Genomic DNA, 16,030 nt, shown 5'->3' on the forward strand with positions numbered 1-16,030 from the left:
TAACACCATTGGAAACCCGTCAATTCTTACCTAGCTGGAATCTGACGTGGCTTTTTGAACATGAGGTGGTTCAATATGCCCTCAATGTCTAACATACGGTTCAAATATGCCCTTCATGTATGAAAAAGTTCAAATATGCCCTTAATTCATTAATAAAAAAATTCGAATATACCTTTCATGTACGAAAAAGTGCAAATACACCATTTATATGTGAACAGATTCAAATACGCTATTCATATATGAACAGGTTCAAATATCACTAATAAGGGTGAGCAAAATTATCGATTGACCAAGTTAATCGACCAAGCTGATGACTTTCGGTCGGTTTGATTATAAATTTCGGTTCGTTAGTTCAGTTTTGATATAAAAAAACTAGATTTTTAATTTTGGGTTTGGTTTGAGATTAAATTATCCAAGTTAATCAAATGAAATGGCCTATTGAAGCTTTAAAAAATTTGTCTCGTATCAAAAGATATTACTATCACTTGATATTAGCAATAATAGAGTAGATTTTAAGAAAAATACATTCACTTTCGAGATCGATTTGATTTTAAAATTTAAAGTTTGAAACTTAATTTGACAAAATATCATTTTAAAAGTTTGAGTTCAAACTTGATAGAATAATTGAAACTCAAACAGCTTGATTCGACTTGATTATATGTATGAATGTTTAAAATTAAATTTTAAGAACAAAAATAAAGATTTTATTGTGTTTATATATATAGTAATAAAGAATAAAAAATGTTACTAAAGCTCGACCAGGCTCGCAGGGTTATCAAGCGGAGTATTTTGATGCTTAAATTCACTTTGAACCTTTTTATATAAGAAGGACATATTTGATCCTTTTTATACATAAAGGGCACATTTGAACCTTTTTATACATGAAGGGCATATTCAGATATTTTTATACATGAAGGGCATATTCGAACATTTTTATACATAAAGCGCATACTTGAACCATATGCTAAACATTGGGGGCATATTTGAACTAACTCAAGTTCATTAAGCCACGTCGGATTCCACCTAAACAATAATTTTCTCTATTTTAAGATCAATTAAAAATATTATATAATATGAACAAGTTGAAGGACAGAAACTATTCAATTTTATCATTAATTGACCCAAAAATATAAAATATTATCATTGGTTGATCAAAATGACTGAAATGAGTTAATTTCGGTCACAAATTTAAAATCTGGAATATTATTTCAGACGTTTTTTTAATCAAGGAGTTATCACAATTAATCTTAAATTAATTATAAGATAATATTTATTCAATGAGTTTTGACACAATACGCAGAGATAAATGTTTCAACTAAATGTAAAAGTAGCTTTAGCTATAAGAAGAGAATTAATAATAACTAAACGTTCACTAAGGGTAAACAAAAGTCCTACTTATATTGTTTATCAAATTTAGAAGGTGGTTTATAATTTTAAAGCGAGAAAATAATTAAATGGCCTATCAATTCGAAACAAAAGGAATAACTTTTTGGATAGTAAAATATTCAAACATAAAAACATATTTATCATCGAATTTTTAATTGTAGGAGGGTATATCTAATTCAAATCAAACTAAATCCAACTTAAATTTTTAATATTTTTAATTAAAAGAATCATCTCCATTTTAAAAATACTTCAAATCAAACCATATGGTCCATATCACTCGAATCAGTTTAATTAAGTTCCGTTAGATTTTTGCACGCCCCCTGCCCAATAGCTTAGCTGCTAAGTTGACACTGCAAACATATAATCAAGCACTGTTCTCTTTGACCTCTTATAGGACTCGATCACTAATTCTTTAATCTATTTTAAATATGAATTTGTTGATTATTAAATTATTAAAACTTTTTAGTCATGAGAACAACTATCGATATTTGATGTCAATAACTTAGTACTGCTGCGTACAAATAAAATTCATATTGGTCAAAATTCATCACTGAATATTGTTAACATTATTAAAAGTGAATCGACCAAAATTTTATTCATCGAAGAATATCTCCGATAAGGAAAAACTTGAGAAAGAGAGTTTGCTTAATATGAATATATAAGATCAGAAATGTGGTCAAGTAGCCATTATACAATCAACAAGGGCTTATGTAAAGTAGGACTGACTGATGAATGATTGATTCCTTCAGGCGCTTTTCTGTTCCGCAGCGTAAAGCGCTTTGATTTCCTCAACATCTTCAGTGCTTCCGAGAAATATGGGAGATCTCTCGTGTATATTCTTTGGTTCCAAGTCGAGTGCCTGCCAAGATGATTGGATTGTGTCATATAATAAGAACAAGAAGAACAGCAGAAATTGTCCATGATGAGGACATAAAAGGCGATTTCTCACCGCCATTTCTATTTACTTTCAGGAAAGAAACATCTCATATTCACATATATATAATGATTCCATGAATTTCTATAATTTCATGCCAAGCGAGGTTCACTGGTTTACCTGTGGAAGCTTCAGTTCAAGGAGACGGTAAAATATTTTCTTTGTCTCAAACTAAGTAATGGTGCAGTAAAATCTTATGTTGCACGAAAACTTGTTGAGTTTTACATTTCGATGTTTTGTTTCTTTTTTCGGAAACCTTCTTATCTTAACCTCTGAAACTCAATATTTATATGTCTTAAAAAAGCAAAATTTTTTACTCCCACTCAAAGAAACATTTGCATATTTGAAGTTTCCATAACACAGATGAGACTCGGTTGAATAACAAGAAGAGCAAAGTTCATACCCGTTGCTGGCCGGTAAAGGCCTGGCCTCCTGCTTCTTCCACCAAAAACGACATTGGGAAGACTTCATACAAAACACTAGAGCCACAGAAGTGTTAATCAAAGTGAGTACGAACTGAATCCACGACAGACGACATAGGTTGACCAAATTTCATTGGAAAAGTATAAATACAATTATATGAAAAAACTTACCGCAGTTTACCACTAGGGCTCTTCTTATCACCAGGGTACAAAAATATCCCTCCGTAAAGGAATGTGCGATGGACATCAGCTACCATGCTGTTTATAAAGGCATTATTGTTATTAAAAGCTAAGAAATTCTATTTGAACATAGTCACATAGCAAACTAGAACATACCCAGATACAGTCATAACCAAATTTCAGTAAAATCAGGACCCTCCAATTCACGGAATAAAGACATTCAACAGATATTCCATTTTTTGACCAATTGCAGGACACAAGAAAATGCAGAGAATACAAATAGAAACATTATCTCTACGACTCCATAAATAATTCACATCTAATAAAACAAGAGTACTTTTGTGGTGATTAATAAGGTAATCAACCACAATCATTCATGCAAAGGAAAGAGTTGAAAAAATGACCGTAAATAGTGAATTCTTCATAAGAAGCATCAAGTAACACAATAAGGACGATTACCGTAAAGTCTATTATATGTTAACTGGCCAAAATATCCAAACATTAAAAAAAAGTATTGACCAGATGTGGCTAGAGCAGCACCAGTCAACTATCCAGAATGACCAAGAAACTATTGACCGTATTATTGACTCTCAGCTTTGCTATTTGCTGCACTTTGATTGCAGGCTTGCAAGGTGAAATTTGCCTATAAAACTTAGATGAAGGGGGGTTGACTCGGGGTTTCTTTCACAGTTAGAGAAAGACCAGATGAACTAACATTGTTTAACAAAGCAATTCAACAAAAACATATCGTTAGTCTCAAATTAGATTCTGCTACAAAGATATCATTGTTTTATGATCTTAGTGGTTGAAGTGGAAAGCTGTCCAAGAAAATATATAAGATAGAGAAGGCTCAAGTCTAAAGAAAGTAAGTCATTTAATTGCTGGTGATGCATCAGATTCCGCAAGAGGAAAAGAGAAATACAGAAAAAAAGAAAAAAGGAAAAGGAGAAGTGGCACAGCCAATAAAGACCAAGAATGCAGAAGACAATGAAACAGCTAAGTAAAGACATGAGGGGGTGAATGCAAACACTATAAAACAAATTTTCAAATAAAGCATTATAAAATGATCAGAAATATAAATCGATAATGACAGCAAGGACCATCTTGGAGAAAATACTACCAAATTTGAACCAAAAAAATTACAGCTACTAAAAGAGTATCCATGATACCTTCCAACATATCTTAGAGACTTTGGCGAAGAACCATCCTTCGGGAACTTGCAATTTTCTACATACCTAAGGCCATATCTTATCAATAAATTGAAGTAAAGAACCCATTCCAAAAGTAATACGAGTTTTAAATAAATACCACATACTTGGCTGTTGGACCATCCCAGTGCTTAGCATTTCCTTCATTTACTGAATAAATCTTTCCCTTTTTTGGAATCTATACAGGGAAAGGAGGCAGGAATGTGAAAGGAATGCTTAACAAAGTGTCAGAAAGATATAGCAAACACTCCATGAATTCTACATTAAGAGACAAAATATTAAATTTCTTATAATTGCAACATCCTGCAATGGGAATTAACAGTTCAACTTATTGCAAGAATTTTCACATGTACTACAAGGCACTAGGCTACTTTGAACTGAAAGGAGGGTGAGAAACAATAAAATAAAAAAATGTTTGAAGAAATTGACACAAAACTTTTATGCAGCATACCTTAATATCAGGGTGAGTAAGAATGAACTCTCCAAGGGATGGATCAAGAGTGAAGCCATTAACACCGTTTCCAGTGCTCAACACAAACTGCAAAATCATAAACAAGTATCGACATATCAAGTGCCGGTAATCTAGTGCAGTATCAAGTATTATGATTCCTGAAGCTCCAAAATTAAGGACACTATCTCGAATCAACAAGCCAGTGCCTCAGATTGAAATGCCGTAAAAAACAACAAATCAGGTGAGTTCAAGAAAATTATCAAAATTTACAAAAGCCAGAAGGAAGGCAAAATTCCATACCATGCAAGAGCTTCCATACATGCAATAGCCAGCAGCAACCATATTTTTCCCAGGTTGCAAGACATCATCTAGAGTCGGTTCAGTGCCATCTTTCACCATGTAAATTCCAAAAATCTAGATGAAACAGAAGATATTTATAAAAATGCATCGTCAAGGTACTCAATCCAAAACAACCACCCCTTCTTTTTTACCACATCAGTAAGTAAAGCATTCTAAAAGTTTATCATGGTTTAAAAATGGAGGACATACTGTTCCAATGGAAACACCACAATCGATGTTAGAGGAACCATCCAAGGGATCGAAAACAACACAGTACCTGCTCATATAAACAACATATTTATACCATGTTCAAATTAAGATATCATCTAATCACGAATTCATAGATAAACAACAGAATAATTGGTAAACAAGTGAAAGTACAGGCAAATACTTTCCGCGCTTGGAAGTTTCAACAAATGTTGCTTCTTCATCTTCTTCCGAGACAAGAATGCTCTGCCACAATATGTCACTGTTAGAAAACATAAAATCCAAAAGAAAATTTAGAAAAAAATTGTAACTCCCATACTTACAGTTCTGCCACTGCTTACTAAAGCCTTGATAAATACTTCATTAGAAAGCACATCCAATTTCTTTTGCTCCTCACCCTACAGCCATAAATAACAAAATTGAGCTCAACTAGTTAACAAAAAGAGTCACAAAAAGAAAATAAATTAATCGGGACCCACTGTAAATATAACTTGCCTGAACATTTGTCTCCCCAGCAAGTCCAATAAGCTTGGCAAGACCAGCCTGCAAATGTCAAACTCCAGTAAAAGAAGCAATTTCCCTTGATAATTTGTCTTAGTTCATTAAATTGACTAAGAAAAAACATTGAAATTTTCAAAATCCACAAATACCAATCCAAAAAATAACTTTTAAAAAGGCCGTGGGGCCAAAAACAAAAAAATCAAGAACCCACTTCAAGACAAGAAGAAAAAATTAGAAATGAAAAACGGAGACAGAAAAAGAAAGAGAAAGACCTTGTTAACAGCAGAGCAAACGAATTTGCAACCAAGAACAATATGATTAAGCAAAATAGTGAAATCACCGCGCGAATCAGGATGCCTCGATTGCTCATTCAACGCGTGTCTCGTTATGGTCATCAAATCAGTCCGATACGCGTCCGCTGCGTGATCCATCTCTCACTCTCTGAGTCTCAGCACAAACACAAGAATCAAATTCAAACCTTTATTTTTTCAGGTAGAGTAGAGGATAAATATAAGGTTTATTATGATATATATTGTTGGTGAGATTGGTTTACTTGGTTCGAGGAGAAACGGGGACACTGCTGATTGCTAAATGAAAGCGATAAGGGCGTATGGTACCTGCTGTAGATGGAAGTTTCGTGTGACACGTGGCGGGAATATAGAGTGGTAGTGATGTGTGTGGCCGTCACTAGAGATAACGCCTTTCGTCGTCATTGGGTATCTGATTCGACGGTTATGTGGCTTTTGGCTCTCTTCTTTCTTTTTTTGGGATGGATGACGAGGTGGTGGTGCTGCACTTTTTTAAATACTAGTAGTATTGTTTTTTAATAATATAATAAAAAAGTATCTCGTTTCAAAAAAAAATATCTTTAAGTGATATTACCAATTCTTATCCTTTATTTTTATATTATTAATTTTTGAGATTATTTTCTAATTATCTATTTTTACAAAATATTTACATCATTTTAATCTATTTTTTTTATATTTTCCGTCGCTATCTAATTTTCTAATTTATTTACAAAAGTATTCATTATATATTGAAGTCTTATCTTATTTTAGGTTAAACTTTTAAATAATCACTCTTTTTTTCCCTTCTTTCTCTTCTCTCTCAAAATTCTCTTTTCTTCTTCTTTCCTGTTTGATTTTCAGTTCGTCTCATCCGGTTATTTTTTTGTTCGTTTTTCCGTTCGTCTCCTCCGTTCACGCTAGTTTGTTCGTCTCTTCCGTTCGCGTTATGGATTTCTCGACATCGTTTTTAAATTTGTGTAATTAGTGTTTATCTCATGCATTAGTTGTGTCATGTCATATTTACAACAAGCTAATGAGTATTTGTAATAGAGAATATTTTAATTATTAATTAATTCTTTTATTATCAATTATTTTACATGGCTAACGTAATAATTTGTTGCATGATGCAACAGTTACGTACAATAATTTTTCATCTTAGAGGGTGAGGGGCTTCTCCTAAACTTTTTTTTTTATAAAAATCCTTTCTTTATATTTTTTTTTCATACTATTAGCGCCTTCAAAGTTTTCTAAGAAAACAACTCCTTCAAGGTTAAATTAGCCTCTCTAACTTTTTAGTCCTAGCTCCGCCCTGATGACATCGGGATAAGTAAGAATAAATTCTTTTAAATTGCAATAAGATGTTGTTCATGCCCAATTGCTGCATGTGACTGCTTAATCAATCTTATCTTTCAAATAAAGCTAAACCTATCTAGAGTTCTTTATACTATATCATTTTTGTTCAAAAAATCCTTATATTATTTTTTTGTTCTTCAGGTCCCTGTACTTGACAAAATTCTGATTTTCAGAAAAAACTAAAAAAGGACTTGAAAATCAAAAATTATGTAAGTAGAGGGACCTGAAAAATAAAAAAATAGTATAAGGACTTTTTGAACAAAAATAATATAATAAAAGGGCCTCTATATGGGTTTATCCTTCAAATAATGATTATGTTCATTTTTCCCTTTGCAAGAGTAAAGAAAAAACAATAGTTTGACTTTTGAAATTGCATGCTAAAAAAATACTTAATCTTATCTTTTCCTATCCAATTTTTTTATCAAAACACGAAAAATTCTTAGATAGACCGAGTCTACCACGTCATCCGTAAACTAACCACTCATAATACAACACTTCATTAAAATGATGACTATATTGCACCTATTACCATTATTTTAATGAGGTGTTATATTATAAATGGCTTAATCTACGGATGACGTACCTAAAAATTTCTCTCAAAACACTAATTTTCTAGTTAGGTAATTGTCCCGTTCCAAATTGTCAACAATTTCTTATGTTACAATGGAGAGAGAAGCTTCCAACTTGAGATTTATGGAAAGAGAAGCTTCAAATTGTCAACTACTGATATCTTGAGTATTCACAAATACACTAATGACGTTTCAACAACAAGTAGTATCAAATTATTTGAATAAGAGTATGATTATTTTTTAGTTTTAATATATCTTTTTGTATCTTTCTTTATAGGCATTTTATTTTGGACTGGACTTTTGAACATAATGATGGATCGCATAATGAAGTCCATGGCACAATTTTTTAGAAAAAAATTAATAAAGTGTAGCTTTTCGAGTTTAAATGAATTTGAGGGGGTTAAGTTTATTAAAAACACAACATTTTATTATTAAATGGATGATGTAGATAAAAATTATTATAAAAAAAAATAATTGAATTGATTTACGCTATTTATTTTATACTAAACAATGTATATCGTAAACTTGACCTCCTCAAATTTATTTGAATTAGAGAAAATCTTAATCCACCTGCTTTTTTTTTCATCGGTGCACCATAAACCCATTCATGAACTGGATCATATCTTTCCAAAGTTGCACTCATTCTCCAAAAACCGTGCAATTAAATCGCTTTGCTTCCCGGGAAATTAAAGTATCCATTCACTATATATTTTAATTCCACCATCTTTTTTCTCAATACTTTGCTCAATATCAGAGCCTTGGATGTTTAAAATTTAAATCATGCTGCTATAGCACTACGAAAACGGTAATGGAAAATACATTTTGAAAAATGATATATATATTTTTTAAAAAGATATAGAACAAGGAAAAATATATAAATAACAAAATTATATTTAAAAATATTAAAATATAAAGCCAAACTTTCTAAAAAATCAGTTATGAGTAAACCTTTCAAAATTAGCAAATATAATCCGTTTTTGCATATTATATTTTTTTTATAGCCAAATTTGAATCAAACCAATTTTTTTGCCAACATGACAACAATGTATATAAATTTTTAAAAAATGTAATCACAATAAAATATCAAACATTTGCGTGTTGTGTCACTAAAAAGATTTAATCACAATAAAAAAAACGAACCGGTTCAAAAAATGGCTATAAAATGAACATAATATGCAAAAACGGGTATATTTTCTAATTTTGAAAGATTTGGCCATAACTGACAAAAATTGAAAAGATTTAGTATTTTTTGGGGGTTTGGCCAAAATATAAAGTACATTTATTTATATATTTATAACAATTAATGAAATCATTAAACATATAAAAAAGGGTAAATTATATAAAAAATCACAACCTTTACACAAAATTTTATTTCAACCACGACCTTTAAAAGTTGCCATATAAAATCATAACCTTTCATTTTTTTATCAAATTTATCATTTCAGTGTATTTTTGTTGACTAAATTATTCATTAAACTATTAATAAAAGACGACCGACGTCAAATATTATTATCTTTCAATTAGAGTATTTATGATTAGTAATTTTTAGTCAGAAAAAATATATCGAATTTTACTTTGGTGTTAAATTTGAAACAAAATGAAAGGTCGTACTTTTAGATGCCAACTTTTAAAAATCGTGATTAAAATAAAATTTCGTGTAAAGGTCATGATTTTTTATGAAATTCACCCTAAAAAATGTAAGTCATATAATTTATCTATAAATTTTATAATTAAAATTAAAATTAATAATTCGAAAATATAATAAAATAATTCAACAAAAATAAAAAGTTAATTTTTCTTTGTGAGTAATAAAATTTATAAACAATTAAATTATTTTTGTACTTATCGGTAAATTATTAATTTTTTTGCATTAAATGAGTGTAAAATTCATTATTTATCAAAACGGTTCGAAACGTTTTTTCACGTTTTTTACTATATTATTTTTAAATGTTCGAAATGTTTTAAATACTGTATTTTTTTATAAAGAAAACGTTTCATACTTATTGATCTAGGCATAATTAAGATGGTGTCAAATATATAGTTGCATTCTCAAAAAAAATTATGGTCACATAACATTTATGAATATTTTAGTATTCAAATTTTTATTTAGTATTGAAAAAAATATCAAACCATCATCTTTTTTTTTATTTCCGATCACTTAATTACTAATAAAATAAAAATTTATTTAAAATTTATTTTATAGTTTACCATTTTGATTACAAATAAGTAATATCATTTACACATCCAATCATTTGATGGAGATAATTATGCCAATATAAATTCTTTTTAATACATGAGTGACCGGAAAACAGCTCAAACACTTTAAAAAAGTTGAGATATTAATTGGAAAAAGTAAAAGTTTAAGTGCTAAACCAGTATATTCGAAAACATATAGACACCATTGATGTAATATTTCCAAATTTAAAATTTGCAGTATTTCCTTATTTTCAGGTCAGAAACGTCAATTAATTAAAGACAAGGAGTCGCGGTTCTACTTATACGATATCGTATTCAACTCTGCATCAAATTCACCTGACTCTTTAAAAACTTATTTTCCTTATTTAGCCCTAATTTGGATTTTAATTTCCCAATCCCAACCTTGTTCGGATTGAGAAAACAAATCGTTTCTCATTCGCTCTAATAAATCAACAAATTCTCTGATCATGGTATCGTAACCCAAACCCTAAATTAAGGGTTTTCCTCAAGGAATCCTTTTGATCAATTGATCTGTGCATAAATAAAACCCTATTTTGTTTTTTATTTATTTTTTTAAATTCTGGATCTTGCTATGGCGGATCAAGAAGAAGAGGATTTAAGAATGGCGCTAAGAATGAGCATGCAAAATTCACCACCGGAACCTAAGCGTAGCAAGCCCAGAGACGCCTCTCCGGCAACGGCCGCCACCACATCCTCTCCGGAGGATACTAGGCGGCTCCAGAGAGAATTAATGGCCGCGGCTGCCGAGAAACGCATGTCTTCAGCTGCGAAAGTTGCGTTGCCTCCTTCGAAAGTAGTCGCTGCTGCTTCTGATATAAGCTCTATGAAAAGTGAGTATTTTTCTCGGAAGGAGAATGATTTTGGCGGGAAGGAGGGTAGTTTGGTAAATGGAAAAGAGTTGTCCAGTGAAGAAGCTAATCAGTTGTTTTTAATGGTGTTTGGGAATGTTGTTTCCAAGGATATTTTAGCTCAATGGAGTAACCAGGGCATAAGGTAAAACAAGTTATATGTATTTATTATGTACATTGCTTTTACTTATTACAATGAATAACTGATTTATGTAGTTTTTTAAGCTGCAAAATTATTGCTTTTCCGTGTCTTATTATATTCCAACGACAATCAAGGTTAAATTCAGGAGTAAAGTCAAGTGCTTTCTAGATTGTTTTAACCTTCGTTACATGTCACTATGTTGCTTTTACCTTGTTCATTGATTAGCTCTAGCATTGCTAAGATAAGCTCCAGCTGCTTCAATTGTTGACATAAGTTAACTGAACTCGCTGTGGCCGTTTTTATTTGCATGCTGTAGATGGCTAATAATAACATTGTGAAACGTTCCTATAGGTTTAGCCCTGATCCAGAAACATCTATGGGCTTAGTGCAGCATGAAGGTGGGCCCTGTGGCGTCTTAGCAGCCATACAAGTAAATTCTTAATTTCTGTCTATGTTTTAGTTTTATGTAGTGTGTAGTATGCCAATCTTAACCAGTTTGTTATGTGTAAAATGTCATTATTTTTCAGATGTGTAAATAGACATGCATAGGGCAGATGTTTTCTTGCTTTTATAGGGGATTTCTCTTTTGATATGATTCAGCGTGGATATGTTGATTTTCGAACCAAAATATCTAGTTCAGAACATTTGTATACGATGGAAGTCTGAGCATTTTGATTCTTGTATAATGGTAATTGTTATCATTGGTCACATCTTAGTTGATCTCTGTCTAACAGTTTAGAAATTCTTGACTGGCCTATATTGTCCTGCTCTTTATGGTTGATTCTTTTAGCAAAGTCCAGATACCATACAAAATAAGCAACATTGATAATTATGATGTGGAGTTCACTTCAGAAAGCCAATTTGTTGCTATCTGTTTGACAATTTAAGCGCTTCATTTTGCTTGGGTAGCTTTTGGATTTCTTAATTTGGATGTTAGAGGTGTTTACCAGATATGGGAGTTGGTGGCCTATAGTCTACTTGTGAGTCGTCAATAACGATATTATCATACTAAAGATGTATAATTCTCAACTAAAATATGAGCCATGTTATGGATCTTGATTGCAAGTTTTTGATCCTAGAATTATTTCTTATTCATTGCTCTTAACTATAGCTATTGATGATATCCTTGTCCTTTTTTCGTCATTTTATAATGTCCTATTGGCCATCAATTAGACAATCTTGTTTTTCGGTCTAAAGTGTTGCAAATTTTAGCTGAATCTTATCATCTCTGCAACTGTAGTCCTTGATATTTAGAACTACTTTTGGTAAATGGTACATAATTGGTGATGTCATTCTAGTGTGCTTGAAAAATGTTACTGTTTGTTTTTTTCATCACTTTATTGCATTGTGATTTTGGTTTTGTTGGTGCTCTGATGTTTCAGGATCTGAGTTGATGTTGCTTAAAATATTTCCTTTCTGGTTGTGCAGGCCTTCGTACTCAAATACCTTCTTTTCTGTCCCTGTGACTTAGGTAGAGCTGTACCAAATATGCCGCAAAATTTTGCTTCTGGAACTAAAAGTCGATACGTTGCATCAAATAACTTTGGCTCTCTAACAGAAGATGCAAAAGCAAGGTGATTAATCATGCGTACATTTATACATTGTTTGTTAAAGTTGTTTAAGGCAAGGTTTTGGATCCCTTTCCGAATTTAAAATATGTATGACGTATCTAGTATTACTCTTGCTGTTTTACTGGTTATCTTTCTCTTAACTTGCATTTTAAACATTATTATTTATCCTATTATTATGACAGAAATCTTAGTAAAGGAAAAATGAAAGAAAAGTACATTGGTGATAACATATCTTGCTTGCCTAATCAACCAACAGATACAAAAAAAAAGATTAAAAATTTGAAGCAGCTCCCTTTAATTATATTGAATAACGTATAGCTCTCTTGAACTTTTAAAGCACAAGCCTAAAAAGAAGTGGAACAACAATAGAAGTGCTGTGCAGTCAATTCTTTGTAGCTTATCTAATTGATATGGATGTGTCAGTGGTCAGCTCAATAATTGGCAGACCTTGCAACTTTCTCTCTCTTCACCCCCTCTTTTCAATTTATTTTTGAATACTGAACTAAAGAATAGCACCAACGAGGTGCTGTGTTATTCTGCTTTATGTTATTTTCTTGCTGCTTGTTTTCAGCATTCTTATTCACCAACATTTTAGAGTTTAGCTATGCACAACTACACACACAGGCTGGACCTGAAGTTGGTCTTCTTTTTATTACAATGTCTGAAGGAGAAGCTATATTATCTTCGTAGGAATACTATGATTACTATTAGCTACTTCTGATCCTCTACTGCACATGGTAGGGGTAATGCGGCAATTTTAAAAAATGAACTTAGCATCTCACATATCCATGCGAACAAGGTTTATAATTTGCAGCTTGGAATTTTGCTACAATGATATAAACTTCACGGTTGATTGTGAACTAACTGAGCTATATACTCTATTTTTGGATTCTCTGATTATCATTTGGCAGAAATTTTACTCTGTTCTGAGTTTCATGTTTCTTGATCACTTTGATTGCTATCATATTTATTTTCTATTTGTCTTTCATTATCTTAATTATCTATGTTTTTACACATATTTGCAGTGCCCTGGTCAGAAGTATGGGTGAGATATTGTTTCTATGTGGAAATAATAAGAGGGCTGTTATTGCTACTTTGAGTTCTATTGGCTGTGAGACTGAGGGATCTGGAAATTATGAGGTATGTCTGGCTAGGTCCATCATTTAGCTGAAGTGTTGGCTGACTCAAAGTAGTTGTGGTTGTGTTTTACTTTTGCAGGATTTCTGTGCATATCTATTTGTTAAATGGTGGATGTCTTTTATCTTGCAGGTAATTACAAGAGCACTTGAAGGCCTTTCCATTGAATCCGCGTGTGATTTGCAGAAAATTCTAAGAATTGATACATACACATCACAAGAAAGGGCATTCCAGAGGCTCCAAGCTACAATTCCTGTATTCCAATCTCGTATGGGAGCATTGCTATTCCTTATTTCTGCATTGTTATCGAGAGGATTGGTATGCATACTCAGTTTCAGAGCTAAATATTTATTTTTTAAAATCTTGCTTTGTTTTCTCCTCTCAAATGCTTGACCTGATCCATATTCACAACCATACTTGTCAGTTGAATTGAACTGAATCTGGCAAGAGCTTCCTGGTTGAACTATAAGTAAATGGTCTCTATTAGAATATGATGTGGTGTTAATATTAGTTTCTTGAAAAGCCTGATCTCTGAAGGATGCTTGGTGTGATATTTATGTGCTTATATAAGTGCAGATAATTGATGTTTTTGTTCAGTTGTAGTGGATGTAACGAATGGCTTTTGTTGTTGCTGTTATGCTACTCTCACATTCCTGTGTTTGTATACTCACTTCAATTATGTGAATGGCCATTCTGTTGACAAAATTCTACTGTTACGTTTTTTATTTAAATTAGTCGTTTTCATGGGAATGTGATACTTATCATGCAAAAAACTATATTTCTTCTTCAGGATTCTGTTCAAGCCGACCGAGATGACCCAAGCCTTCCTTTGGTTACTGCACCTTTTGGGCATGCCTCACAGGTACATACACGATCCATTTTTGGTTTGATGCTCAGATTTCTAATTAAACTCTCTATTGATATATGTCGTTGCTTTTGTAATGTCATGGAACAGGAAATTGTGAATCTGCTGCTCTCTGGGCAAGCTGTCCCTAATGTGTTTGATGGTAGAATGGATTTAGGTGACGGCATGTGTCTAAAGGGCATATCTATAAGTGTGGAAGTTGGATTTCTTACTCTATTGGAGTCCCTCAATTTCTGCAAAGTTGGCCAACATCTAAAATGCCCTAAGTGGCCAATATGGGTTGTTGGGAGTGAGTCCCATTATACAGTTCTTTTTGCTCTTGATACCACTGTTCAAGATGAGAATGAGCTGGAAGAAAGAGAGGCACAGATTCGGAGAGCTTTTGATGCACAAGATCAGAGTGGCGGTGGCGGCTTCATAGGTGAGGAAGGCTTCCATCAAGTCCTCCGGGAAACCAATATTAGATTTCCACCTGAGAAAGTTGAGCACCTTTGTAGCACGGGCTTTATTGTGTGGAGTGAGTTCTGGCAGGTCATTTTGGATCTAGACAAGAGTTTGGGCGGTCTAAAGGATTCAAGTGGATTAATGGGTAAGAAGGTCTTTGATCTTTACCATTTTAACGGCATTGCAAAATCTGATATAAATGGCAGTCACATGGTCTCTGGAAACGAGATCTCTGCACAGAGGCCCAGGCTCACAATGCTCAGAGTGTCAGTTCCACCGAGGTGGACTCCTGAGGAATTCATGGCAGATGTGGCAGTGTCCTCTGCTTCTGGGGGAAATGAAGCAAGCGGAAAGGACACGGAAGTGACGAAACCGGAGCCGTGTCAACATGCGCCTCTGGTGGACTGCATAAGAACCCGTTGGCCTCGCGCTGTTTGCAATTGGGTGGGGGATCCTCCTAGCATAGTATGAACTGGGAGTGTTGCTTAGTGACGCTGCAGGATTTGCAGTTGTTTTTTCTGAAAGGCGGGAGAGTTAGTTTTCATGGTTCATCTGTCTCGAGCATGGGCCACGCCAGTTTCCGCCTTGTGTTGTTGTAGCTTTATTATTTATTCCTATTCGATTTTGATGTCAGATACTTGAGAGAGGGATTTTGCCAATATTATTGATCCAATGTGTAGAATCAATTTATAGATACCTGTGTTTATTAGGAAGTTTTCAGGGAGGAAATGTCAATAATGACCTGTCAATTCTTGCCGTTCAATATGTGTAATAGCTGAACTTTTCTTTGTAGGAATTGTTATTAATAACTTAAATGATTTTTTCGGTGGCTTTCATTTCTGGAATTTTTGTTGAGTAAGAAGCTATATTTCTGGTGGAACCTTCCGGGTTTTTCCAGAATCTAAAACACGTTTTAAGACGGTGATGCCTTGAGATCTTTTCACTTGTCATCACTTCACTTGACCTATT

General features: G+C 32.9%; 2 protein-coding genes across 3 annotated transcripts; one reads left to right on the top strand and one right to left on the bottom strand.

Moving 5' to 3' along the window:
• Nucleotides 1-2,013: 2,013 nt before the first annotated feature.
• LOC126665716 (fructose-1,6-bisphosphatase, cytosolic) lies at nt 2,014-6,390 on the bottom strand. Of its 2 annotated transcripts, XM_050358592.2 has the most exons (12): nt 5,901-6,388; nt 5,623-5,670; nt 5,451-5,525; nt 5,312-5,373; nt 5,131-5,197; nt 4,882-4,995; nt 4,582-4,668; nt 4,238-4,308; nt 4,092-4,157; nt 2,914-3,000; nt 2,724-2,799; nt 2,014-2,245 (listed from the first exon to the last, which is right to left on the bottom strand). In XM_050358592.2, the coding sequence occupies exons 1-12, from the start codon at nt 6,057-6,059 to the stop codon at nt 2,132-2,134; spliced, it is 1,026 nt and encodes a 341-aa protein (XP_050214549.1). In that variant the 5' UTR covers nt 6,060-6,388; the 3' UTR covers nt 2,014-2,131. The 2 variants fall into 2 exon arrangements, with proteins under 2 accessions (XP_050214549.1, XP_050214552.1); XM_050358595.2 differs by lacking the exon at nt 4,092-4,157 and having other exon boundaries at nt 5,901-6,390.
• A 3,950-nt stretch (nt 6,391-10,340) lies between these two features.
• Nucleotides 10,341-15,897, top strand: LOC126665714 (uncharacterized). The gene is made up of 7 exons (XM_050358590.2): nt 10,341-11,047; nt 11,396-11,474; nt 12,473-12,618; nt 13,641-13,755; nt 13,885-14,070; nt 14,543-14,614; nt 14,708-15,897. The coding sequence occupies exons 1-7, from the start codon at nt 10,626-10,628 to the stop codon at nt 15,530-15,532; spliced, it is 1,845 nt and encodes a 614-aa protein (XP_050214547.1). The 5' UTR covers nt 10,341-10,625; the 3' UTR covers nt 15,533-15,897.
• The last annotated feature ends 133 nt before the right edge of the window (nt 15,898-16,030 follow it).

Source organism: Mercurialis annua, linkage group LG1-X (genome assembly GCF_937616625.2).
Source record: "Mercurialis annua linkage group LG1-X, ddMerAnnu1.2, whole genome shotgun sequence".
In the NCBI taxonomy this organism is placed as follows: domain Eukaryota; kingdom Viridiplantae; phylum Streptophyta; class Magnoliopsida; order Malpighiales; family Euphorbiaceae; genus Mercurialis; species Mercurialis annua.

Coding starts and splice junctions, on each gene's coding strand:
- LOC126665716 (XM_050358592.2), bottom strand. CDS start 6,059: ATGGATCACGCAGCGGACGCGTATCGGACTGATTTGATGACCATAACG. Junction 4,669..4,881: donor TGTATGGAAGCTCTTGCATG/GTATGGAATTTT, acceptor ATGATTTTGCAG/TTTGTGTTGAGCACTGGAAA. Junction 2,246..2,723: donor CCTTTACCGGCCAGCAACGG/GTATGAACTTTG, acceptor TCATCTTGGCAG/GCACTCGACTTGGAACCAAA.
- LOC126665714 (XM_050358590.2), top strand. CDS start 10,626: ATGGCGGATCAAGAAGAAGAGGATTTAAGAATGGCGCTAAGAATGAGC. Junction 11,475..12,472: donor GCGTCTTAGCAGCCATACAA/GTAAATTCTTAA, acceptor CTGGTTGTGCAG/GCCTTCGTACTCAAATACCT. Junction 14,615..14,707: donor CTTTTGGGCATGCCTCACAG/GTACATACACGA, acceptor GTCATGGAACAG/GAAATTGTGAATCTGCTGCT.